Raw genomic sequence first — 27261 nt, 5'->3', positions numbered from 1 at the left:
AGGAGCAAAAAAGGGGGCGGGGGACTCGGCTTGTTGTGTTGCTGTCCGAGAACCTGAGCCATTCCAGCTGCGGCCACAGCTCCTCCAATCGCCCGGCAATGTCGTCTCATTTAGTAGAGCAGCCACCGCCCCTGCATAACAACAACAACAACTGCGACGAAGGGGAACAGCCTTTGCCCCCGCCAGCCGGCCTCAACAGTAAGTGCTGGATGGGCAGACTAGGTGAAGGAGATGGGGGAGGAGGCGCTGCTCTGGCGGCCGCGGCGAGCTCCGCGCGGGGGGCGGGAGGAGAAGGCAGCCCATTGGTCCAGGCTGAGGATGTGCGGCTGACTGACAGCTCTCGTCACCTGTCAGGATGAGTTGTTTCTGTCTTTTCTCTGGACTGGTCTCCGCTCCTTCTCCTGGGGTCTTGGATCCGGGGCTGCTTGGTTTGCATTTGAGGAGGGCACGTGGGCGGGAAGTGAAGGCGGACGTGCGGATCCCACCTGTGGTGAGTGCCTGAGCAGAGCCTATTGGGGCGTGAAGGGGCGGGCCTTGGAGCTTCGGGCCTTGGAACGCCGAGGGGAGGGTGGGCGGAGCGGCCAGCGGAGGGTACGTGGGCTGGGATGGGGACGTGCAGCGGGGACACCTAGGGATGGACGCGGGCTGCCTGCTGAGGGGAGGGCGCGCCGAGGGGCAGATGGGAGATCAGGTGTGCAGCGGAGCTGTGCCTGGTCCGGCTGACCCCACCTCGCTGGGTCGGCCAGTCTCGGGCGTCCGGAACGTGAGCCTTCTGGTTGCGTTCCTTTGTTACCACAGGCTGGTTAGAAAAATCATTTAGTAATTTAGTGGTTACTTGTATCATGTTGCGGGGGCGGGGTGAGGAAGCTGTGCTACTTTTTTTTTTTGAGATGTTTCAGAGTTGCTCAAGTGATTTTTTTTTTTATTTAAACGATGGGGTTGTGTGCCCTATAAACCAGTTTATGAACAAACACCCTCTTAAACCATACAAGATTGCACAACTCACGGAGTCTGAGGCAATGAATTTTCAGAAACAGGGTTAAAAACAGATTCATACACAAGGACGATTGAAAATTAATGGCAGTATTGAATTAACGACCAACTACACTTGCTTTTCTTAACGTTCTTGTGCTCAGACATCTTGTCCTAAGGTTATTCCCAGATGTCTTTTTTTTTTAAAATGTTTTCATTGATTTTTAGAGAGGAAAGGAGAGAGAGAGAGAAAGAAAGAGAGGAGGGAGAGAGATCAATTGGCTGCCTCCTGCTGGGGATGGAGCCTGCAACAATTGGAGCACGTGCCCTGACCCTGACCGGGAATCCAGCTGGCGACCTCTTGGTCCATGGGATTATGCTCAGCCACTGAGCCACACCCTCTGGGCTATTCCCAGATGTCTTTAAGGCTCAAAATCTTGGAAAGATTTTTGCCGAATCTTTCTGTAATTCCTTTCAGGAAAAAGGTGGTTAGGACAGTGAGCATATGGACAGATGAGATTGTTTAAAAATCATTTGGATGTGTAAATGACATTTGAAAGCATTGCATTATCTTTCATAAGAGGGAGCTGTTCCAATATGGCCTAAATATTTTAGGTAAGAGTTCCTGTCCTCACAAGATGGGGATAGAATTTGAATATTTTAAGATGTTTTCATTGCTTATTGCTGCTGCTCCATCTTTTCATGGATAAATTCCTTAAATGTTGACTTTTTAAAACATTTAACTGTCTTATATTCTAGAATGTAAGACATATATTATTTCCCACAGTAAATTAGGATTAATGTATGTGTCTATAAGTGTTATTTGCTTTACACATTAAAATGCATTTTTAAATTATTTACCTGTATTTAGCATTCTCTTTTAGAAGCATGATTTTAGAATGGAAAGAGATTTTATTTATTATTATTCTTTAAAAATTTTTTTCAATTAGTTTACATTTAATATTAATCTGTATTAGTTTCAGGTGTACAGCATAGCAGTTAGAGACAGTCATATATTTTACAAAATGTTGGGGAGAACTTGAGAGATCACTGTCACCTGTTATTTACCAGTAAAGAAATAGGTCTAGAGTAAAGTGTGTTGTCCAAGTTCACACCTGGCTAGGACCTGGAGCTGAGGTTTTTACTTTCATCCTGTTTAGTGCTCCTTTCAGGACACTTTGTTTTCAGTGACCCAGAATTGTGTGCTTCTAATTCTCTTAGTATGTTATTCCACCTAATGTAATGTACAGAGGTGACCTGACCATCTCTCTTTTTAGTACCTGTTTCTTAATTGTACTCAGTGTTTTCCTATGATACCTTTAAGTTAGCTATTTGGCTAGTATGTGTACATGATTTCACAGAAAGCAAAGGAGTTGTAATTTTTCTTTGACCATTTAACAAGAAAATGGGGTTGAGTTATATGTGTTTGTTTATCTCTGTGTCTGACAGACCTATGAGGTAATTGATGATGTTGGCCAAGCAGTTGCTGTTAGGTTTATGTTAGCTCTTAAGAAGTGGAAGAACAGCCTGTGTGTGATATCAAAGCGTTGCTTTGGGAAATCTACTAGATAGAAAGTATTTTATTTGGGGTAGGGTGAGCTTTTAAGTTACTGAAAAGCTTTTAGATAGTGCTATATTTAATTACTCCCCTCTGTTTTTTAGCTCATTATACAACACTGGACTGAGCAAAACAAGAAGCCTTATTGATTCCTTCAAGTGATTTTTGGGCACTGGGAAAAGCATTATTCAGGCATCTAATATGTACTATTCAAATTGCTGATAAGTTGAAGTTCTTTGTTGGGTAAAGTTGCACAACTATGAAAAACAGGAGATGAACTCATGGTGCAGATTATCTCTGGCTTGGGATTTTATCTTTAGTTCAGGGGATCAAAGCAAAGTTTTAATAGTAAATTATTGAAATACTTGGAATAATGAAACCTTTCTCTGGTATATATATTTTAGTTTACCATCATAGAAGGACTGTTCACTTTCACTACAAATTAGTGGACAAATATCTGAACTACTTTCAAAGTTAAAAGGATATTTTCTAATTTCCAGTTGTCTTATTCTTAAGAAAACTATTAAGTTACTTAATAATATTTGTATAGGACATTTATGTTATAAAAATCACTGGGTAATAAGGAAAACTGAGATAGCAGTATAATTCTTGTTATTGTTTAATGTAGGAACTTTTAAAACTTTTTTTTTTTTAATCCTCACCTGAGGACATTTTTCCATTTTTTGTTCAGATAGAGTGGGAGGGAAAGAGAGGGAGAGAGAGAGAAACATCGACGTGAAAGGGACATATTGAGTGGCTGCCACCTGCACGACCCAACCAGGGCCGGGGACAAACTGCAACCGAGGTACATGCCCTTAGCAGGAACCGAACCTGGGTCTCTCCAGACCGCAGGTCAATGCTCTAACCGCTGAGCAAAACCGGCCAGGGCTCTTTTTAAACATTTTTAACCATGATGTTTTTGCTTCCGCAGTATTGCAAGAAGGCTTTTAAGGCTATGATATGTGAAACTTCACTGTCTCATAATACTGTTTTGAATACATAGGTAACTAGTGCGTAAGTACCTACTTAACACACTAGTTACTTTTTTTTTCATAAGAATATCAGTGACTGTTTGTGGTCTGGATTCTAGCATAAGGTACTTGAAATGAAATAAAGGCTTTAAGGAAAACATGGGGGGAAGTTAGAAATAGTTCTCTTCTTCCTTCTCTCCTCACTCTCTCACCCCCTACTTCTCCCACTTCCCTTCTTGCAAGAGGATTGAATTGGAGATCATAAACTATAAAGGGTATATACAGCATACAATCATGAATGTAATCACAGTAACTGGACCAGCCTTCTCGATGTACCATTTTAGAGAATATAGAAGCATGCTTCTCTGAATCTCTTAGCGATTCTCAAGAATTTAAAATAGAAAGTATCTAGTGTAGTGTATATATGTGCAATCTGGCATGAGAGAACAGTTTTCAATTTGTAAGTAGGCTTTTAATATAATAGGGCCTGCAGTTTTTTTATTTTAAAGCTTGATTATTAGGAAGAGAATTCACTCTGAGAACTTTTCTTCTTTGTATTGCTTAGATAGCACCATCCTCATATTTTGCCTTGTTTCCTTTCCAAGTAAAAAGGGACTTAGTGAGAAGGGTAGAGTTAGAACATCAAGGCATTTTGAGCTGTAAATCAGGAATGAATTAGGTGATGAGAAACTCAGGACATGTGTAGTTCATCTATTGAGAAAGATAAATTTGCTTTCCCCCCATTTTTCTCAAATGATAAAGCTGATATGTAGCCTCTTAATGAATATCTGTGAGCATAACTTTCTTTGCAGTACTTTTTTTTTTTTTTTCCATAGATGATATTTCTGGAAGAGAATTATTGAGTTAAAGGAAATCTACTTTTTTAAGGCTCTTAATACATATTGCCAAATTATCTTCCATTGAAACCTTGGTTTGTTTGTTTTTTTAAATATGTTTTTATTGATTTTTTAGAGAGAGAGGAAAGGAGAGAGAGATAGAAACATCTATGTGAGAGAGAGACGTCAGTCGGCTGCCTCCTGTATGCCCCTTACTGGGGATGGAGCCTGCAACCCTGGCATGTACCCTGACTGGAGTGGAATCAGGACCTCTCAGTCCATGGGATGACACTCAGTACACCGAGCCACATCAGCTGGGCTGAAGCCTTGGCTTTAATAACAATATTGGAAACAGTAATTTGGGTGATGGCTGACCATTACCATTTGGGTAATTGTTAAAGTATGATATATCTTTATGATGGGATGCAAAACAGCTGTTTAAAAGAGTGAAGTAAGGCAATATATATTGACATGGAATGATAGCTGCAAGTTGTTAGGTAAGAGATGCTACTTACAGAAAAATATGTACAGTTTGATTTCATATTTTTATAAAAACAAAGTTTACATACGAAAGTTTTAAAAGTGCTTTCCTTTGGGATAGGAATGTTAGATTGGGAGGAGAGGTATTAATTTTTATTTCATGTCTTAATGTTTATATTTTAAAGAAACACTTTTGTAATAAACGTTTTTTAAAAGATAGTATAATTGTAATATCAACTAACACTTAGTACTTACTGTTTATTAGTAGCCTTTCCTATTTTTTTTATCCTCACCCGAGGACATTTTTCCATTTTTTTGTTCAGATAGAGTGGGAGGGAGAGAGAGGAAGAGTGAGAGAAAAACGACGACGTGAAAGGGACACATGGAGTGGCTCCCACCCGCCCGACCAACCAGGGCCAGGTACATGCCCTTAGCGGGAACCAAACCCGGGTCTCTCTGGACCGCAGGCTGACGCTCTAACCGCTGAGCAAAACAGGCCAGGGCTAGCCTTTTGTATTTTTTAATGTTTTATTCATTTAATCCTCTAATCATACTATGAGGTGGATACAATTACTATTCCTATTTTATAGATGAGAAAACTGACAGGTGTGGGGTGTAATAGCTATAAGTGATAGAGTGGGAGTCTGGCTTTATTCAGTTTGCTCTTAACCACTATACTAATATCTGTCAAATAAATATTGTCTGTCTGAAGCAGAAATGCCTTCAGTTGTGCTGGGTGTTAAGGCAATTACAGAGATTACTTTTATTAAGCTTTTCTAGGTATGTCTCCCCAAGTTCCTAGATTGTGATTGCTTATATATTATTAATGTGGGAAGTAGAATTTAGATACTGGTGTGGAAATCCTTCAAAAAAGTAAGGTTCAGAAAACCCTGATATTGTTACACCCTTTTTTCCTCTTTGATCAACTACTTCAAGTGAACATTAATTGTATTTTAGGGAACACTGACTTCCACAGAGACCCATCTGGAACTCCTGAGTACTTAGTTTTGCTTCTCCCACAGCAGCTCTGGCCTTTTATTTATTTTTGTTAATTTTACACATTGAGCTTCTGTACAAGAACTAGTCCTAGAGTGAGTTTGAAAATCTCCGAAACAGTGGGAGCAGGAAAAAAACAACACACCAGAAAAACAGTTTATCAAATACCTCTCTCTTTCTCTGCCTCTCTTTCCAGCTAAAATATTTTGCAGAGCTCTACATTTAGGGATGCTTTTGGCATATCTCTTAACTCCAGAGGCACTCCAAATATTTAGTTAAATTACCTTCAGTGTTAGAGCTGCCTTAGCTTTGCTAACTGAATTTGTTAATCCATGTTGGGTTCTTTGTAGTCTGTGTACATTTTTGCGCATACATAGAATAAGACCATGGAGACGGCATATAAATATGCTGCTTGGCAGTATAGTCCCACAGAATTGATTGTAATTATAGGACTGTGACAACCCCAGAACTGCCTCTGAGGGAAAGGAAAGAAAGGGAAACTTCATTTTTATTCTGTACACTATTCTAAATAATTTACAAATACAAACTCTTGCCCTGGCTGGTTTGGCTTAGCGGTTAGAGCATTGGCCCATGGACCAATGAGTCGCTTCGATTCTGGTCAAGAGCATGTACTTGGGTTGTGTTGGACCTGGCCCTGGTTAGGTTGTTCAGGAGGCAACTAGTTGATGTGTCTCTCTCACATCGATGTTTCTCTCTCTCCCCTCTTCCTTTTCCTCCCTCCTACTCTATCTGATGATAAAAGAAAAAATATCTTTAGGTGAGGATTAAGAACAAACACATAAATATAAACTCTTTTTAAAAAAATTGATTTGAGAGAGAGAGGGGAAAGGAGAGACAGAAATATCAATTTGTTGTTCCATTTATTTATGCATTCATTGGTAGATTCTTGTATGTGCCCTGACTGGGATCAAACCTGCAGCTTTGGTATATCGGGACAATACTGTAACCAACTGAACTACTGGGCCAAGGACAAATATAAACTCTTTTAACTAGTGTATAACTGAGCATCTGTTGTTTAGTAGACACTTTACCTGTGGTCCTGTGTTTAATCCTCACAGCAGCCTTGGGAGGTAGGTACTGTGTTATTATCTCTGTTTTACAGATAAGGAAACTCAAGGTCAGAAAATCAGATGGATGTCAGATTTTCAACCAGCTCTGCCTTTGAGCTTTTTCTTCACTGAAGGATGATGTTGAGTTCACTTCTAGATCTGGAGTAGTCATCACCTCATTTAGAGTGAACAAGATGTATTGTAAAGAATGGAAATTATGTTCCTGGCCGGTGTGGCTCAGCAGTTAGAGCGTCGGCCTGCGGTCCAGAGAGACCCGGGTTTGGTTCCCGCTAAGGGCATGTACCTCAGTTGCAGTTTGTCCCTGGCCCTGGTTGGTCCCGGGTGGCAACCACTTGATGTGTCCATTTCACGTCAATGTTTCTCTCTCCCTCTCCCTACCTCCCACTCTATGTGAACAAAAAATGGAAAAACGTCCTTAGATAAGGATAAAAAAAAAAAAAAAATGGAAATTATGAAAAAAAATACATTATCCCTTTTTGATGTGAAGTTGGCTTATTGGCTACTGTTGTCAATTCTTGTTAAAATTAAAGCACCTTAATGTGTTCAGCAAACTCATCGAGCCAATAAATATATATTTTTTATCCTCACCTGAGGACATTTTTTCCATTTTTTGTTCAGATAGAGTGGGAGGGGGAGAGAGAGAAAGAGAAACAGTGACTGAAAGGGACACATCGAGTGGCTGCCACCCACATGACCCAACCAGGGCTGGGGACAAACTGCAACAGAGGTACGTGCCCTTAGCAGGAACTGAACCTGGGTCTCTCCGGACTGCAGCCCAATGCTCTAACCATTAGGCCAAACCAGCCAGGGCCAGCCAATAAATATTTTTAAGACCTGTTTACATAACCAGGGTCACATCTCCTTTTCTGTGGCTCCACCCACTTTGACTGTTCCCCTGAAAAAACTTCAGTGTTTCCTATAGCAGATGCACAGTTGTTTCTTTCCCAAACCAATGAGGCTTAATGAAAAACCTAGAAAGTAGGAACTCGTGGGAGAGAAGAGAGAAAAGACAAGTTCACAAGGTATGTTTAGTGCGTAGAGAAAGGAGAAAGAATAGAAAGAGTGAGGTATAAAGGAAAAGAAGAAACTAATTTGTGAGATAGAGGTACAACTTAAAAGATTTTTTTAGCACTATTAACCTGATTTAGTCGAGAGCCAGGTGGATTAATTTAATGCTCCAGATTTGTGCCCAAATTGAGATTTCTGTGATTGCATTAAGTTCCTTCTCTAGGAGATTCTCAATTGTTTGTACTAATTAGGATATAATTGTTAAGTTATTTAGATGACCTTTATGAAGTTAAATTATATATATTTATTTCATTTGTGGAGAGGATACAACTAAATAGCTTAGGTAGACTATGGGAAAAAATATATATAACTAAAACATTAAAGGTAAATAGCCTGTCTAGATATTAAGTAGCCATTTTTTGAAAAGCAACCTGAAAGTTTTCAGAAAAGTCTTTATTGTATATAAACTAACATTTAACCAGAGAGAAAATTGGCTGAAAGACACATTTTCTATGACTCTAGTTTTAGAATTCCAGTTTTTTCTAAATTGGTTGATTGAGTAGCTTCTTCAGGAACAGAACTGTATAGATTTCTAAACTTTTATTGCTACTTGTTTATCTTCCTCAGAATGCTTTTTGCATTTGGTTTGAGGTGAATAAGACTTCTTATCTGAATTTACCACATTCACATCTGTGTGCACATGACAGATTTCAGTTCTGCTGTGCTTAAGTTATCTGACTTGTCCAACAGGTTCCTGGGTGGAGCTACCTATGAACAGCAGCAATGGCAATGATAATGGCAATGGGAAAAATGGGGGACTGGAACACGTCCCTTCCTCATCTTCTATCCACAATGGAGACATGGAGAAGATACTTTTGGATGCACAACATGAATCAGGACAGAGTAGTTCAAGAGGCAGTTCTCACTGTGATAGGTAAGTGAGATCCACTTTTTGGTAGAATTCCCGAAACAGATGTTGTTACAAGGTTAATTTCCATTAGGAAAAACAAATGGCTTACATCTTTATTTCACAAAATAAGATACCTGAATTATTACAGCATGTGTATTTAAATCAGACGTAATTGACACGTACTTTAGTGCCCACTGTTTTCCCCAGATTAAATCAATTTCCTTATCAGATTACATTATTTTTAGATGTTTATCAGTTCAAAATTCAAAGGCATAGCCCTGGTAGGTGTAGCTCAGTTGGTTGGGCATCATTCTGTGTACTGAGGGGTTACAAGTTTGATTCCTGCCCAGGTTTTGGACTTGATCCCTGGTTGGGGGATGTATCGATGTTTCACTCTTGCATTGATGTTTCTCTCTCCCTCTCTCTTCCTTTCTCTCTGGAAATCAATTTAAAAACTCTTTAAAAAAAAGTCAGTGGTGCCCTGGCCGGTTTGGCTTAGCGGTTAGAGCATCGGCCCGTGGACCAGAAAGTCCGGGTTTGGTTCCCACTAAGGGCACGTACCTCAGTTGTGGTTTGTCCCAGGCCCCAGTTGGGGTTGTGTGGGTGGCAACCACTTGATGTGTCTCTCTCACATTGATGTTTCTTTCTCTCTCTTCCTCCCTCTCTCCCTCCCACTCTGTCTGAGGATAAATGCAAAAATGTCCTTGGGTAAGGATTAAAAAAAAAAATTAAAGAAAAAGAGTCAGTGGTGCCTTGGCCAGTTTGGCTCAGCAGTTAGAGCGTTGGCCCACAGACCAAAGCGTTTTGAGTTTGATTCCGGTTAAGGGCACATACCTTGCTTGCGGTTTGGTCCTTTGTCCTGGTCAGGGTCGTGTGGGAGGCAACCAGTTGATGTGTCCCTCTCACATTGCTGTTTCTCTCTCTCTCCCTCTCCCACTCTATCTGAAAATAAAATGGAAAAACATCCTCTGGTGAGAATTTTAAAAAAGTCATTGGCATAAATGTTTACTTACAGAATTAATCTAACTTGTAAAATTAATTTAACTTATAAAATTAATCCCATTTTGTTTTTGTATCCCTGTTTCACAGATTACATTCTACCTTGAATATAGTTATCTCTGTATATATGTTCTCCCTTCTAGATTGTGAGACTCTAAAAGGCCGGGGTCATATTTCATCTGCTTTGTACTCTAACAGTGATGGTGCTGGCATGTAGTAGACACTCAGTAAATGTTTGCGTCATAGAATCTGCAAGTTGATTTAAGTTAGAGCAGCAGTATTTGTGTGTTTTTTTTAATTTTTAAAAATTTTTTGGTACATGCCCCTAGCGAGAACCAAACCCGGGACACTCTGGTCCACAGGCTGATGCTCCAACCACTGAGCCAAACTGACCAGGGCTAGAGCAGTAGTATTTGCATGGTGGAAGCACCAACCAAGTTCTGTAAAGATAGTTAATTTTGAAGGCTGTTCTGTATTATCTGAGGAAGTTTTATTTTAGACCTCATTTTTTTCTATTCAAGTTAGAGAAAGTAATTCCACTTATTAAGGACCATTTATGGTGAAAGAATGAGAATATAGAAGTAAAATGAAACGGAGCTGTTATTTTATTTTTCAGTATAAGCTTCTCTTTTTTTCAGAGGGACTAGATATTAAATGACATACTGGTATCATTTAACAATTCTTAACACCAGTGACAGCCATACTTACAGCACTATGGGGTACTGAATTATCTGGTTAATTAAGAGTTAACTGATATCAGGCATGTAGAAAATGCAAATGCCCAGGAAAAAGATTAAGGAAACATTTAAAAATGTAAACAGTGATTATCTCTAGGGGGTATGGAACTACAGATTTTTCTTCTTCTGAATATTTTTTACTTTGTAAAAATTGTGTGTCTAGCATATGTTATTACTTGCCAGAAAAAGTAGAAAAGGAGGAACAGGGTTAAATCATATTCGAAGTTCCTGCATGTCTTATGATCCACTGATGTTACCAAGGCAGCAGAGAACTGGTTTGCTGGCTCTATGGCACAGTGTGCACCCCTGCTACCCTGTCTCATTTCTGACTTATCTCTGTGCTTTTTAAGAGCCTGGGATGTCTTTAGTCATAAGCATAAGGACAGCAGATAGCTCTTTTCTGAGCAACTTGCCTTTGATTCCAGTTGTGACAGCATTAGTTTGTCTTTCAGAATGAAGTTTATATTATATAGACATACCTCGGAGATATTGCGGGTTTGGTTCTAGATCACTGCAATAAAGCTAGTATTTCAGTAAAGTGAGTCGTAATCTTTTTGCTGGTAGAGGGTGTTGTCTTCACTTTGTAAAAAATACATCCATTGACCTGGCGAGGGTTGTTCAGTGGTTAGAGCATCAGCCCACTCACCCAAGGGTCATGGGTTCGATTCCCAGTTAAGGACAGGTACTGGGACAGGTTCAATCCCCAGCCTCAGTCAGGGTGCGTGCAGAAGGCATCCAATCGATATTTCTCTCTCATATGGATGTTTCTCTCTCTCCCTCTTTCATTCCTCCCTCTCTGTCCCTTTCCCTTCCACTCTTTAAAAAGTCTGGGGAAAAAAATATCCTTGGGTGAATATTAACAACAGCAAAAATACATCTTTAAAGTGCAACAAAGCAAAGCACAATAAAACATAGCACAAAAAATAAAGTATAAATGTATTACATTCATATCATGGGACTCCCCGCTAGGTTTCTGAAGTTTACTGCTTATTATGGCCCTGTTGATAGGCTTTTAGTATACATTCAAGTATGTGACCCTTGATCATTGGTACTAGTGTGTTCCTTCACCTATTGTTCACTTAGTGCTGTCATTGAGCAGAGGAAAAGTCACCTACTTGCCTTTTCTGGTCACCTTATTTCATTTATGGTTGTACTTGTACTTGTGATCAAATATGAATTCACCTTCTCCTGATTGTATTTCAGTTGGGTTTCTAAACATGTGAAATGAGGTATGGCAAATGTTTTTTTAACACTTTTCTATCCCTCAGCTTATGTATCCTCAGGCTCTGGGTCACTGACCATCTTTCAGAGGAGGGCTAGAACTCTAGCTCAGTAATACTCTTGGGACACTTGAACATTTAAAAGTGCCTTCAAAATTTATGTCATTTGAATTGTCATACATCTCTCTATTTGAAGTTGTTGAGAAATGTTTCTTGTAGGTGGAAAAGTTTTAGGATTGTTGGATATTAGTACCAAAGCTAATTTATGCATACTTTCCGTTTAAAAATGATTTCATAGTTTTTTGTCACTGTGGTGGTTGTTAAAGATAACCCCTATGTGTTTTGCTTTGCGTTTCATCCTGTTGTTGTAGTTATCAACCTACACACTAGATTCACCCAAGGAGCTTTTTAAAATACCATTGCACAAACCCCATGCCTGGAGGTCCTCATTCTGTTGTCAGGGGAGGGGTAGAAAAATGAGAATGTTAAAAAATCTCTCCAGCCAATCCTAACATGAGCCACGGTTAAAGCTCTAATGCATTCCAAACAGGAGTAGTAATCAGTTTACCAATAAAATGAGTGAGATCGGTGTCAGTGGTAAAGAAGAATGTTGAAGTAGAACTGTGCTTCTGTTGGATTCTCGACTTTGTCATGCTAAGACCATAACCTGGTCATGGCTGTGTAAAAGCTGGCCCTTAACTAGACCTTTAGTTGTGAACCAAACAGAGTTATGAGCATAATGACAGTAAACTGAGAACAATAAGAATGCCTGTGCTATAACCTGAGATTTCTATTCAAGACAAAAATGTTTAAATATATTAATATGTTTGTTTGATACAGAACCAGCTTTTCTCTTTTCTTATGTTCATTTAAGAATCTCCTGTGTTGCCCAGCCAGTGTGGCTCAGTGGTTGAGCATCGACCCATGCACCAAGAGGTCACCGGTTCAATTCCCAGTCAGGACACATGCCCAGGTTATGGGCCAAATTCCCAGTCGAGGGCATGCAGGGGGTGGCCAGTCGATGCTCTCTCTCATCCATTTTTCTATCTCTCTCCCTGTCCCTTCCTCTCTCTCTCTAATCAATAAAGAAAAAAATAAAATAAAATAAAAATCTCCTGTGTCAACCTAGACTTAATCAATCTGATACATTTCTGGTGATCTTACTTACATCTCTGTATATTAACATTGTACACATGCTCATGATCATTTTAACAGTTAATATCTGTTCCTTTGAGCAAGTTAAGCCTGGAGCATTTGTCTTCCCTACTTGAATTTAGATTTGGGAGGACAGGGTGTATAGTGAAAGACCTAGAGACTTGCTGTGGAATTACACAAGGAATCATTGATAAAGCTAAGAATAGAACTTAGCATATTGTATTCATCCATTGTATCCAAGTACAGTTCATGATCATGTGTCTGTTTAAAAATTTATCTGTAAATTTTTATAGTTCTGGGACTACATTTTATGTATCTCAAAGTAAATATTTCTGAAGTAAGTAGAATAGTGATTCTTAAACATTTTGGTCTCTTTGCTTCTTTATACTCCTACAAATTATTAGGAACCCCAAAGAGCTTTTGGTTATGTGGGTTATGTAGTTTGGTATTTACTATATTAGAAATTAAAACCGAGAAAAGTAAAAAATACATATTCACTCATTCAACAATAATAAACCATTATATTTTAACATAACTGATTTTTTTAAAATGGAAAATAACTACTTTTTATAAACAAAGTATTTGTAGGACTAGAGGCACTATTTTACATTCTTGCAAATCTCTTTAATATGTGGCTTAATAGAAAACAGTTGGATTCTCATCTGCATTTGTATTCCATCTGTTGTACTATCACACATGTAGCCTTTGGAAATTTTCACTGTACATTCATGAGAGAATGAGAATGAAAATGGCAAATGAATCTAATAGTATTATGAAAACAGTTAACCTCAAGGACCCTTTGAACAAGTCTTTGAAAACTGCTTTCACACTTTGAGAACTGCTAGTAAAGAATTACTTAATGATGAAGGAACTTTGAGACACATAATCCAAATGAGGTTTTTGAATGTAAAGATCATTTTATCTTTATTGGGGAAAAAAGTAAAAATAAAATGTGATAGTCTTGTGTCTATTGGTAACATTTCCTTTGCAAAGTTATCACTGTGAAGAAATCTATCACCACTGAAAAATTCTAGGACATTTTGGAAGTAAAAGTGCTCAGTTTCACCTTTTCTTTTATGAGTAATTGTATACTTCTGATTTGCTGCTTTTCAAAGCCATACTAGTGTAACTTAATTTTCTAATTTCCAGTAGAGACTAATTTATTTGACAAAATGAGAATTAAAACTAATGGCTAAATTCTTTTTTTTCTAGCCCTTCCCCACAAGAAGATGGGCAGATTATGTTTGATGTGGAAATGCACACCAGCAGGGACCATAGCTCTCAGGTGTGTGTGTGCGTGTGGTAATTTATTTTTATGATTTACAATAAATAATTAGGGAAAATGAAGCCTCTAGGTAAATATGTTGGGTTAAAATATATTAAAGAATAAGAAGACTTTAAAAAATAGTTTGAAGCTGTTTTAAGTTACTCAGTTTCTGATTTTGGAATTCACTGAGGACGTGGATTGTTGTACTCCTTTACAACTGAGAATCTGGGGACAAATCACCCTAAAAGAATTGGAAAATTCTTGTCTGTGATGTATCATTTCAGTATTCCAGGCTAGTTTTTTGAGTTTATAAATAGAAAACTGAGAAATGTCTTATTTAAGGTCACAGAATAAATGAAAAGGAAGGTTCTTGTAGAACCAGGAATGAAAACCTTTTCTATGTCCGAAATGAAACAATGACTTTTGAGATGAATTTCAACAGCTAAGATAAAATTGCTCTAAATTATGTTGGTTCCTTAAGTGAAAGAAGATAAACATAGTTCACTAGGAGTTGATATTGTTGGAAATATAGATGGATATAGTATTGAAAGCTTGTAAAGGTAATGTTTTAAAATTTGTGATAACTAAATAATTTTTAGTGATTTATTTATTTATTTTTTTTATCCTCATCTGAGGACATTTTTTCCATTTTTTGTTCAGATAGAGTAGGAAGGAGAGAGAGGAAGAGAGAGAGAGAGACATTGATGTGAAAGGGACACATCGAGCGGCTGCCACCCACACGACCCAACCAGGGCCGGGGACAAACTGCAACCGAGGTATGTGCCCTTACCAGGAACTGAATTCGGGTCTCTCCAGAACGCACGCCAACACTCTAACCGCTGAACCAAACCGGCCAGGGCAATTTTTAGTGATTTAGAATATTCATAGCCAGAGCTTAACTTTATTGATGTGTCAGGTTGCTTAAAGGTGTCAGAGTGCAAATTCTCGAGAACAGGAACTATTGTCCTTTACTCTTGTGTTAAGGTGCTTAAAGAATATATGTTTAATGAATGTTTAAATAAATTCTAACAAAAACATTGCTTTGTGGGGTTCTCACAGTATGTCTTGAACCCTTTGCACTAGAAATATTTTGCATGTTGTCTCGGATCTACCCAGTATTCTTTCTGTTTCAGAAGGTTGCCCTATTTCTTCCTACTTTGACTATGCTCTGTTTGTGCTGTTCTCTGAAACCTAGGAAATCTCTGGGATTGAATACAAATTTATTTTATGATGAACTTTATTCTGTAGAGAAGCTTATAGTAGCAAGGCTCTCATATAGGAAGGTGTTTGACTGGAATTGTTGAATTGCTGGCTCTTGTGTGTCAGTTGGCCATGTGCAGTCAGCTGTAACAATGAAGAGGAAAGTCGAAGAAGTTTCTGTGGCAGAAGTATACTAAGGAATCCTAAGATAGAGAAATGAAGTTAGTTCTTTGCTGTAGTCTGTCCTGAGGAAAATGTCCTCAATCCATATTGTCTTTTGTGCAAACATGTTGAAAAATCTAGATTAGTATTATCCAGATGTGTTTTGAGAAACATTTGCTCAATGGAAAGCTTCCTAAGATAGTTCTGAAGTCAAATAAGTGGAAAATAATGGGGCAACTGTGCTTCTTCACCTTCCCACACAATAACTCATAGCAGGTAGTAATATATTAAAGGTTCGCACAGTTCCTGCAGTAAAGACATCTGTTATTTAAACCAAACATTTGCCAGTTATATATTTGACCTTAGATCTCCCTCCACATACACTTTTTTCTTCTTCTAATAATCTGTCTAACAACCTAATGGAACACTTTAGTAAGTGCTGTCTTGCCTGGCTCATGGAGAACAAGTATACAATTAGCTTAACTGATAATTGGATTTAAGTGGACTTACAGAGTTGAAAATATAAGACTTTTGGCTTCTGTGTTGGGCTATCAGCATTGCTTGTGTGACCCCTACTCAGAAACAAGTACCTAAAAGCATACTGGTTATCATTAAGCCTTTGGTAAGTGATATTAACAATCAGATCACTCAGTTTAAACTGCGTTACGTGTTTGGAAAAGCAGTCTAAGTTCTATATCAGAAGCATTATATCGTCTGGCCAGTGTGGCTCAGTGGTTGAGCATCAACCCATGCACCAAGAGGTCTCTGGTTCTATTCCTGGTCAGAACACATGCTCAGGTCGTGGACCCAATCCCCAGTGGGGGGCATGCAGGAGGCAGCCAATTAATATTCTCTCTTTCATCGATGTTTCTGTCTCTCCCTCTTACTTCCTCTCTCTCTAAAAATCAATAAAGGGGGGAAAACATATTTTTTTAGGGTAAGACTTTTAATGAGGGAAATATCAGTGATACAATTTACTTAAACTTTCATAAAGCCTTTTCAATTGCTCTATTTTTTTTTTTTTTAAAGACTTGTTTTTTATCCCCCCCCCCCTTTTTTTTGTTATGTGCCCCTAGTGGGAACCGAACCCAGGACTCTGGTCCGCAGGCTGACGCTCTAACCACGGAGCCAAACTGGCCAGGGCAAATTGCTCTTTTTTTAAATTGCAGAAATTAATTACTTTAGGGCTTGGGAGGATAGTTGTTTTTTTTGTTTGTTTTTTTTCATGAATGAGAGGCAAGTTTAGGGTTAGCAAACAGTTAAAAACAGTTAACAAAAGACCATTATGGTACTTGCTCTTACTGAATGTTTTTATATATGTCTATAGGAGTAATATGACATTTTCAGCCTTTTCTAGGAGGAGGAAGGAAAGGTATTAATATTTATTGATGTGTTATTGGTGAAAAATTTATTTTTTTAAAAGTTTTCCCACATTTAATGTTCTCAGTGCAGTGAAAGAGGTGATATACCCATGAACACATGGAAAAGGTGAGGTTTTGTCTTCATTAAATTACTTATCTAAGATTACAAAGCAAGTAAGTGATAAAGCCAGGATTGAAATAAGGGCTGTCTGAGCCTTTGACCCCTGCTCCTTCTACTAAAATAAGCCAATGAATGGGATTGATTTCAGGAGAGTTCACAAGGTCTTGAGAATAAATTAAAACATCTCTGATGAGTTACAGTATGGGGGAGCCCAAGGTGTAATGCATTTAGGCAAAAGGTCATTCAAACTATACTTTTAGGATGATAGTTCTCAAGAGTTTCAGTTTTGCAGCAGAAAACAGACTGTAGATTGTCTCTCTTTTTGTTGTTAATCCTCACCTGAGGATATTTTTTCCAATGATTTTTAGAGAGAGTGGGAAGGAGGGGGGGGGAGAGAGAGGGAGAAGGGGGACAAGAGAGAAAGAAACATTGATGTGAGAGAGACACATTGATTGGTTGTCTCCCGGATGTGCTCTGACTGGAGCTGGGGATCGAACCTGCAACCCAGGTATGTGCCCTTGACTGGAAGTTGAATCTGTGACCTTTTGGTACGTGGGCCAATGCTCTGTCCACAACAGCCAGAGCCGTAGATTATCTCTTGTCTCTTGAAGGCATGTTTACAGTGTGTTTTGGGACCAAATTGGGTAGCATGGTATGGGGTATCTTTGGAACATGATAGAAACAGAAATTGTCTTCCCTTTTCCCTCTTGTAACCTGTGGTTTATTTGAACATGGACCCCATAGTATGCAGTTTACTATCCATGTTTAGAGACCTAAAGAATTTGAGGTGGGCCAGAGAAGGACAGTGTAAATCAATAGAAGGTAAGGGCCTTCTACCTGAGGACAGGCTAAAATGATTATAATCTACTATCTGAATAGGTAGAGGTGTAGAGAGAGGGTTATTGATTCAGTTGAAAGCATGACTCTTATTTAATTAGATTAAGTGCATTTTTACCATTTCTGGAATTCTCAGAGTTGGAAGACAATTTAAAATCTAAAACTTGCAAATTTAAGATGAATAAAAGGAAGCACACAGGGCTGGTAATAATGAGAGCTGGAGCTTATGATTCTGATTTTAAACTCATCTGGGATTTAAAAAAAAAATAGTCCAAGGATAACTTTGCTTCAGTTAACTGAGATAAAATTACATCTTTTAAAAGAATAGAACAAAAATCTTTATTATATTTTTATTCTCTTGGAAGGTATGAAATACTAACTTGTTCACAAATTTAAGCCTGAAACGTTTGAGCAGTTTTAGAGAGAGACATGTGAGACCAAAGTTGGAAACGTAATGGAAAAGACCTGCAGTGTGTTGAATAGAGTCAGAACTGTGTGTACAGGAATTGATCTATAAATAAATTGTAATAATTTGTTCTTTTAAATTTTTTTAAATTGATTTTAGAGAGAGGGTTAGGGAGAGGGAAAGAGAGATAGAAACATCGATGAGAGAGAATATCGATTGGCCGCCTCCTGTATGTCCCCCACTGGGGGTTGGGCCCACAACCTGGGCATGTGTCCTGACCAGGAATTGAACCAGCGACCTCTTGGTGCAAGGGTCGATGCTCAACCACTGAGCCACACCAGCTGGTAATTTATTGTTTTTGATTTAGGATTTTTTTAGATTTACTCTAAAGAGCCAACTCATGATTCTGAGTAATCTTGATACCTAGTGGGAAAAGCCTAATCAATCCTAAAGGCTACATTGCCTCATCCAGTAGAATTTGCGAAGTCCAGGCAAACTAAATAAGAATGATACTATGATGTAGCAAAAATCCACAGGGATTTTACTTTCAGTTTGATTGTAAAAGGAACTACAGTTGTCCCTCGCCACTTCACGCTTCAACTTTCATGGCTTCACTCTATCACTGTGTATAAATAAAGAATCCTACTTCATGGAGATTCATTTATTGCGGTAGAGTCTGGAACTGATTAGCCGCAATACACGAGGGCTGACTGTATCTGTATCTCAAGTATCTGCAACTACCTTCGCTGGGCAGCTATTCCACAAGAACTACAGCTGTCAAAAAAGAATCACAGGGATATATTAAGCTCTGCATTTTATAACGACCTTCTAAAAAGAATGAAAGTTTTGGTCAAAGGTGATCCTATTTAAACAAAATAACAAATCAAAAACAGTTCTTAGCTCTGAGATTCTTTGGTTTGAGGTCATAGCATCACATTCCTTAAAACTGAATAAATAATTCTATCATTCTCATTCCTGTGAGTTCTACTGAAAGAAAAACTATTGGAAAATTTGATTGTTCTTGGCCTGAAAACTTTAGGTTATTATTGAAGATAAAACTGGTTTCTTTTTTATTTATTTGAAATGAACAATGTCAGATTCTGACTCAGCATAAAATAACTTACTCCAGCCCTGGCCAGTTTGACTCAGTGGTTAGAGCGTTGGCCTGTGGACCAAAGATTTGTGGGTTTGATTCTGGTCAAGGACACGTACCTTGGTTGTAGTTTGGTCCCTGGCCCTGGTCAGGGTCGTGCGGGAGGCAACCAGTAGATGTGTCTCTCTCACATGAGTGTTTCTTTCTTTCTCTTTCTCTTTCGTGCTCTCTCTCTTACATTCTATCTGGAAAAAAATGGGAAGATATCCTCGGGTGAGGATTTAAAAAACAAAAACAAAAATAAGTTACTCCAAAAACTTTTGTCTTAAGTAGTTTTAAATAAACATTAGGAAATGTTTGGATAGTGATACGTCTAGAAACATAATCTCCCAGGGAGTAAAACCTAATGGGGGCTCTAGAGACATTTTGCCTGGATTTGGATTCTGGCCCTGCTACTTACTACTTATGGAACCTTAGGCAGTTACTGAATTTATTTCTCAGTTTCCTCATCTGTAAAAATGGAATATTAATAGTTTCTATTTTTGTAGGTTGTTGCAGGGTAAAGTGCTTAGACTCATGCTTGTCTCTTGATACTTGTTAACATACACTTTTTGATATGTTCCCTTTTTAATTATGAAAAGTTTTAAATACATACAAAAATAAAAAGGATATTACAATGGACATTCATATAAGCATCATCTGGAGTCAAAAATTACTAACATTTTCAGTGATTAGTTAGCATATCCTCAAATACACTTTTTTCAGGTTCACTTTTTTACTGAGGTTTATTTCAGGTTCATATTCTGTGCTTAGATAGAAAAACAATGAAACTCACTCAAGTTCTTTTTAAGATATTAAATTGTCTGATCTCAGAGATCTTATTTTGTCAGCCTTTTTAGAAAAATGGCATGTTTCTTACAAAAAATTACTGATGTACAACCTTATGACTTTCATGTATTTTCTGTCTAGATTTGTCTCTTGTAGTTGGAAAAAGGGTCTTCCTTTTTGTCTTTTTTAAAGTTTGAATTCTTCTTTACAGTCAGAAGAAGAAGTTGTAGAAGGAGAGAAAGAAGTTGATGCTTTGAAAAAAAGTGTAGACTGGGTGTCGGACTGGTCCAGTAGGCCTGAAAATATTCCACCTAAGTAAGTTCTCACATATTTTTTTCAGTGGACACAATGGTTGTATATGCAGTAGATTTACTAATTCCCAAGATATTTTCAGTAAATGCATTTCTGATACCTACTTCTGAATTTCTTCCCCCAGGGAGTTCCACTTCAGGCACCCTAAACGTTCTGTTTCTTTAAGCATGAGGAAAAGTGGAGCCATGAAGAAAGGGGGTATTTTCTCTGCGGAATTTCTTAAGGTGTTCATTCCATCTCTCTTCCTTTCTCATGTTTTGGCTTTGGGGCTAGGGTAAGTACTGGTGTAATGGTCAACTCGTACAGTTGTTTTGTTTTTTTTTCCCCCCATTCATTTTATCCTCATGTTTTATTTCCAGATGTAAGAAATACATGTGAAAATAGTTTGTGTTCTTTTGCTTTTAAAGTTTTAGTGCAAATAGGGTGTGAGCTTAAAATAATTATTATGGTTGGTACACTGATGGTATACTAATAAGCATTTTATTTTATTTTATTTTTTATTTTTTGCAGATAGAGTGGGAGGGAGAGAGAGGAAGAGAGAGAGAGAAACATCAATGCGAAAGGGACACATCGAGTGGCTGCCACCCGCACAACCCAACCAGGGCTGGGGACAAACTGCAACCAAGGTATGCGCCCTTAGTGGGAACTGAACCTGGGTCTCTCTGTATCAGAGGCCGATGCTCTAACCGCTGAGCCATACTGGCCAGGGCCTAATAAGCATTTTTAATAGTAGAGTTTTTTTTTTTTGAAAAGTAAGTTCATTTTACTTTCCGAAGTGATCATTTTTAAGTGGGCTCATCTGTGATTGATTTTTCTTTTTGGGCTTTGTTGTTGTTGCTTATAAATTACTCATGATTATTTAAACCTTAAATTAATTTTTAATGTGTAAATTTGGGGTTTAATGCGAATTTTTTTTTCCCCCAGCTAGGAAAACACACCATTTTATTGTATAGTCCTTGAGTGAAACTGGTAGGTTGAGGACACTGATGGGTTTTTGTTTTTTTTCTCTTTGTAGCATTTTATTGTCTTCTAAAATCAGTCCCGCATTTACCTGTAATTCATTAATTTTCCATGCATGTCTTTTAAATTCTTTATTTTCTTGATTTGAATAATTGAAGAAATATATTTTTGAAAGATTTCAGGAGTTAAACACTAGCTGTTAATTTTTTTCAAGACATATATGTTACTCTCTCTTTTTAAAAAAACTTTTTTTCTTTATTGATTTTAGAGAGAGAGGAAGGGAAAGGGAAAGGGAGATGGAAACATTGATGAGAGAGAACATGCCTCCTGCATGCCCCTAATGGGGATGGGGCGACAACCTGGGCATGTGTCCTGACCAGGAATCAAACCGGCGACCTCTTGGTGCAGGGGTTGATGCTCAACCACTGAGCCACACCAACCAGGCTCTGTTACTCTCTTTAAGCATGTCCAGTGTGTCACTTTCTGTATATAATAAGCAAAAGATACATCATCCTTTAGCTCCCCTTTAAGGGGCTCAGCATACTGGAGAAATGTTCACAGTAATGAACATGGGAACATATGTGTTTCCACACACCCCTTTTATCTTTCTTTTTTTTTTCATTAACTTTAGAGAGATAGAAACATCGATTGGCCACTTCCTGCATGCCCCCCACTGGCGATTTGACCCACAACCTGGGCATATGTCCTGACTGGGAATTGAACTAGAGACCTCTTGGTGCATGGGTCATGCTCAACCACTGAGCCACACCCGCCGGGCTCCTTTTGTCTTTCTGAGTGCTTGATCTGCTTTTGAGGACAGTGATTACAACATCAAAATGGAGGTTTTTTGTGGAGGAAGGGGTGTGTAAATGTTGTGTGGGGTTGATGTGGGGGTAGTGGTAGACAAGTTTAAATTCCCCTACAGTATTGACTGCACAGTAGTTCATCTGCCCTCAAGAGGTTGGTTTTTGTACCTTGCAGTATCTCTTCCCTTCATGAACCCAGGCTGTTTCTCTTGCTGGTGTAAGTGTAACTATTGTTACAGATGAATGTAGGAAAAAGGATTTTAAATAATTGATTGCTTTTATTATACTGGGAGGGGAGGGTGCTAATTCCATATTTTAAGTTCTCTTCTGTTTATATTATTTAAGGGTAAAATACTTGCTCCGCATGGAAAGGTAATTATCAGGCTCTTAATCCAGCTGTTAGTAAGAGCCCTGTTGAAAGCACTGGCAGCTTTATAATTGGGCATATTTTGACTCTGAAATATATCAATCGACAAAGAAAGTAAAACTTTTTGTCTATCACAAAGGAATAATCCAAAGGAGACTGACTCTGCTTTACTCTTTGAAGGGATCTGTTCTCTCTGGCTTTCCTTTGTCTAGTCACTGCCCCTGTGCTGTCTAGTCCTGTGTAATGAGTTAAAACATAATCATATTAAACAAGTTTGGCTGGCTGGTGACTAGTTTTAAGTAAGTCAGTGATGATTTCAGGGTGCTAGGGGACTGGGCACTTACATTTTTTGAGCCTTTTATAAGGACTGAAAAATTTAGTTTTTATTAGAGTTCATCCTGTGGCAAGCTGGTGCAGAACTGTTGAAACAGATGAAACACAGTGCACTCTTGTTTCCTTTCAGCATCTATATTGGAAAACGACTGAGCACACCTTCTGCCAGCACCTACTGAAGGACAGAAAGCCCCTGGAAAAGCATGTGACCTGTGAAGTGGTGTATTGTCACAATAGTTTATTTGAACTTGAGGCCATTGTAAGCGTGATCCAACCTACAACCCTATTTTTACATATCCCAGCTCCAGTAACTCTCAAATCCAGTATTTTATTCAAACTCTGTTGAGGCATTTTACTAACCTCATTCCCTTTCTGGCCTGTAAGACACTTTAGAATTTCCTAACAGAGTTTACCGTTGTTTAGAAATTTGCAAGGGCTTCTTTTCTGCAAATGCCACCAGCAGATAATAATTTGTCAATAATGCTATTGTCTCCTTTTAGTACCACCAGATTTAGACCGGAATCGTTCATGGTATAAATTTTACTCTTGCAAGATGACTACCATCTCTCTCTTAAAATGAGATCAGATTAGCAAATGATATAAAGGCTTTCTTGTTTTGTTTTGTTTTTTAAGCTTCCCAAGCTTGAATTTAGTTATTAAAAAAGAAAACAAGAAAAAAAAAGACAAGAAAAAATATAAAAATATCTTGGGCAATAAAAATTTATTTTAAACCAGCTTTGTCTAAGCCTCCTGATGGCACCTTTTAATTTGTAGGAGGCAGTCTATATAAATGATAGTATGAAATAGAATAAGAACTAAAGTACATCAGCAGATTTTAATATTAGTATGTTATAGTGCTGTCTTTTCTAGGATGTAGAATCTTTATTTCTGGTAAGGAACGTCTCAGGCCTATTTTGGGATTTTTGCATATGTTTTTGGTATTTTTATGTTTATTAGCGGCATGTGAATTTTTCATGGTTTTCTTTAAATTAAAAAAAAAATGTGTTTTTGTTTTTTTCCCTAAGATGAGGCTTTGGAATGAGGTCCAGTTTGTGATATAAATGCAGGCTTATTGTTTTAGGAAGCATCACATACACTCTGAAGCCTTTAAACTCTACAGATAATTGTTTCTGAGTTATTCCAAACACCTGTGCAGCTTTGAAAAACAGATTTGGTTTGTGGGAACATTTGACACCATTCTGAAAAGATGCCATTTGTTTTTTTCTGATCTCTCCTTTTTTAATGTTTACTGTATAATCTTCCCCAGGTGATTCCTGTGATTCTGCAGGTACTAGTCACTCTCTCTTGTAGCCATCTTTTCAGATATATTAAACTCCTGAAGTTCCAGAGCTCTCAACAACTTCTTTCTGTAACATACTTTGTTTCTAAAATGTGAAGCTTTAGGACCAAATTGTTAGAAAGCATCAGGATTACCAATTATTTCAAGTAGAGTTATTGGATTTCAGAACATATAGCATGATTCTGAAGGATACTATTATGTGTTTTATATATAAATAATTACTGTTTATGATATAGACATCACTATTGACTATTTAGAGAACCATTGTTAATTTTAAAACTAGCAATTTACTCATTTAAAAAAGTGCATCAGGTTGACTTGAATAAAAACGCTTTGACAACCAGGTTTGCCAGTTTGCAGAAGCTATCTAATTTTTCTCTCTCACATTGTTTTTAAAAATTTATGTTATAGTGGAAAATAACATACAGATTAAACAAAAAATTTGTGACTATCTTTTTTAAGAGTATAGCTGGCTATCTTTAAGAAAAAATCGATATATATAAAATAGTTTTCTGAATTATTTTTACTTTTCTTTCTGGCAATGGATGCTGAGTAATTTTGGATGTCTTTTTAATATACCTTGTTTCTGTTATTCTTAAACCTGGTAACACTTGATTTGCCTTCTGTAACTTATTTGTTTCAAGTGTTCATATTTAAATTTCTTTGGGAAGAATGAAAATCTGATGATCCACTTATTTTGAAAAGCCTGAATAAAATTGTAAAGGCTGGTAAAGTTAAGAGAACTAAATAACTGCTATCGTATCCAATTTGTATTACAATTGGTATTATGGGAGAGAAAGCTAAAATTATTATTAAAATAAGAGCAACTTTTTACAGGCAATGCATTGCCCTCTGAAATTCAGAAACAGTTCTGTCAGTGATTGAACTTGGGTATATTTATGGTATTTTTTTCAACATTAAAAAAAATTTAGTTCTGCCCTTTTTCTTAAAAATACTAATGAGATTTTGGACTGTTTATTACATGGTCACAGTAGAACTTCTCACAAGATGGAATCATGCAGTATTTATTGATAGCACTAACATGTGGGACAAATGTTTATGCTCCTTCCCAGATTTGTGTTGAACAGAAACAGATTATGTAATTGGAAAGGAGAATCTAACAAATTAACAGTTATTTTAAAAATAATGTTTAAAAAAGCTTTACACCTGTTTATAATTTGGAGATGAAAAGACAGGCTTCATTTTTCTAGTGTGTGATGAAAACTGGCTTAAAATATTTACAAATAGAGTCCAGGGTAAAACTGTACAAACTTGCTTGTTGAAAAGTGCAAGTTACTTTGCAGTACAAATATTTACTGTTCTAAAAAATGAAAATTGAAGACTTAGCCAGGCAGATGAATTTTTAAGTGAACCAGGTGTTGAAATTATTGGAATTAACTGAGCCAAAGTGATTATGCATTCTTCATCTATTTAGTTAGATCTTTGTATCATTATATACAGTTTACAATACATGTGTAACTTGTAGCTAGAATCATTTTGTGCCATTAAAGCTCTCACAAAACTCTTTCTGTTTGTATATCATTTTCTGTCATGTGTGTTGCCTGGGAGTTTGAGAAGATGAGAAAATTTTTATCATTGAGTTCCCCAAGTCCTAGAGTGCCTAACAGTGTACCAAGCACTGTAGGAGGGAATGATACGCCTGCTCACCACACTACGTAATTTGTTGGAGAAGTGTGTTTGAAGTACGATGTGACTGTGGTATTCAGAGCATTATTCTGCCAGATACTGTGAGGACATTATTCATAGAGGAGGTGACATATTGAAAGGCAAGTTAGTGCCCAGCAAGTGCAAAAGGGAATTAAGAGCATAGCATCCCTGTGAAGGGAATGGCAGGAACTGATGTGTGAAAATACATTCCTGAAATAGCATAAAGTTCAGTGTGGCTGGAAAACATTGTGTAGAACTGAAACAAAGTGTAATTTAGTGTTGAATCAAACTGAAATGTATGGAGTTGAACCTTTGAGGGGTTTACTTAAAGCAGGGAAATGGGGTTGAAGACTTAAGTCTTAGACAGTTATGAAAGGATGAAGGAAAGTGTCAGAGGCAAGATCAGTCAGTTCTCTAGGTAACCAAGAAGGGCTGTAACCTTAGGGATGGGAAAGGTGGACCAGGGTGGGTATGTAGGTATGAGACACAAAGCTGAAGTCAGTGATGGGAAAATGATTTAGAGAGGCATGTGTGTTCTCTCTCTCTCTCTCTTTTTTTTTTTTTTTTTTGGTGGTGCAGGATCAGGGAAGCCTGAATATTTATCAGTGCCATTAACTGAGAAAGTGAGGACAGAAAGAGGAATGGAGTGGTAAGGGGAGAGAAAGATTTCTAATCCATTGAATCTGGTTTGAATATAACCACTTCTTACGTAGAACTAGAACTCAGGAGAAAGGTCTGGAGTGGAAATGAAAATTTGAGATGCACTTGCATATATATTATGCAGTATTTAAAGATTCAAACACAGGGAAAGAAGAAAGGTTTAGTAGTGAAGTGTTCAACATTTGAAGATTGAGCAGAGGAGAAGCTCAAAAAAGTGAGTATTGTAGGAGAACCCCCTAAAATAGGAGGAGACAACCAATCCTGTCAAATTCAGTAGTTAAGGAGGGTGAATTAAAGAGAAAGTTTTTGAACTTGACAGTTGAGTCACTGCTCATCTTTGCAAGAGCATTTTCTGTAGGAGCAGAAAGGGGGACCTGAATGAAAGTGTAATTAGGTTAATGAATGAGTTGTAAGTGAGCAAATGTTGGCTTTTCTCAGTAAATTTGGAGACAACGAAAATGGGGAGGATTTTGAAGATACAGGATGGTAGGATCATTTACTTAGGCTGGGATAAGAGGTAGGAGTAAATACATGGGCTGAGGAGAGTGCAGAGGAAATGGGAAAGGTATGCTGGAACAGATAAATAATGGAATAAAATTCTGGCAGGAGTAGGATGTATTAAAAACTTGGAGGGAAAATTAACCTCG

At 37.8% G+C, this 27261-nt stretch overlaps 1 protein-coding gene across 4 annotated transcripts; it reads left to right on the top strand.

The window, feature by feature from the left end:
• On the top strand, positions 1-25811 carry BNIP3L (BCL2 interacting protein 3 like). 4 transcript variants are annotated; one of them, XM_036281995.1, is made up of 7 exons: positions 1-198; positions 8663-8846; positions 14146-14218; positions 20420-20523; positions 20645-20794; positions 21445-21489; positions 23117-25811. In XM_036281995.1, exons 1-6 carry the CDS (start codon positions 99-101, stop codon positions 21446-21448), a joined length of 615 nt encoding a protein of 204 aa, XP_036137888.1. In that variant the 5' UTR covers positions 1-98; the 3' UTR covers positions 21449-21489; positions 23117-25811. The 4 variants fall into 4 exon arrangements, with proteins under 4 accessions (XP_036137888.1, XP_036137886.1, XP_036137890.1 ...); XM_036281993.1 differs by lacking the exon at positions 21445-21489 and having other exon boundaries at positions 3-198; XM_036281997.1 differs by lacking the exons at positions 1-198; positions 21445-21489 and adding an exon at positions 381-490.
• Positions 25812-27261: the final 1450 nt, after the last annotated feature.

This window comes from Molossus molossus, unplaced genomic scaffold (assembly GCF_014108415.1).
Source record: "Molossus molossus isolate mMolMol1 unplaced genomic scaffold, mMolMol1.p scaffold_m16_p_4, whole genome shotgun sequence".
Taxonomy (NCBI): domain Eukaryota; kingdom Metazoa; phylum Chordata; class Mammalia; order Chiroptera; family Molossidae; genus Molossus; species Molossus molossus.
This window is presented reverse-complemented; position numbering and strand designations above follow the sequence as displayed.

What these genes read in the sequence shown, in the direction of transcription:
- BNIP3L (XM_036281993.1), top strand. Translation starts at nt 99, where the DNA reads ATGTCGTCTCATTTAGTAGAGCAGCCACCGCCCCTGCATAACAACAAC. An exon ending in CCTGAAAATATTCCACCTAA is followed by an intron (nt 20,524 to 20,644) that starts GTAAGTTCTCAC and finishes TTCTTCCCCCAG; the next exon opens with GGAGTTCCACTTCAGGCACC. An exon ending in GTTTTGGCTTTGGGGCTAGG is followed by an intron (nt 20,795 to 23,116) that starts GTAAGTACTGGT and finishes GTTTCCTTTCAG; the next exon opens with CATCTATATTGGAAAACGAC.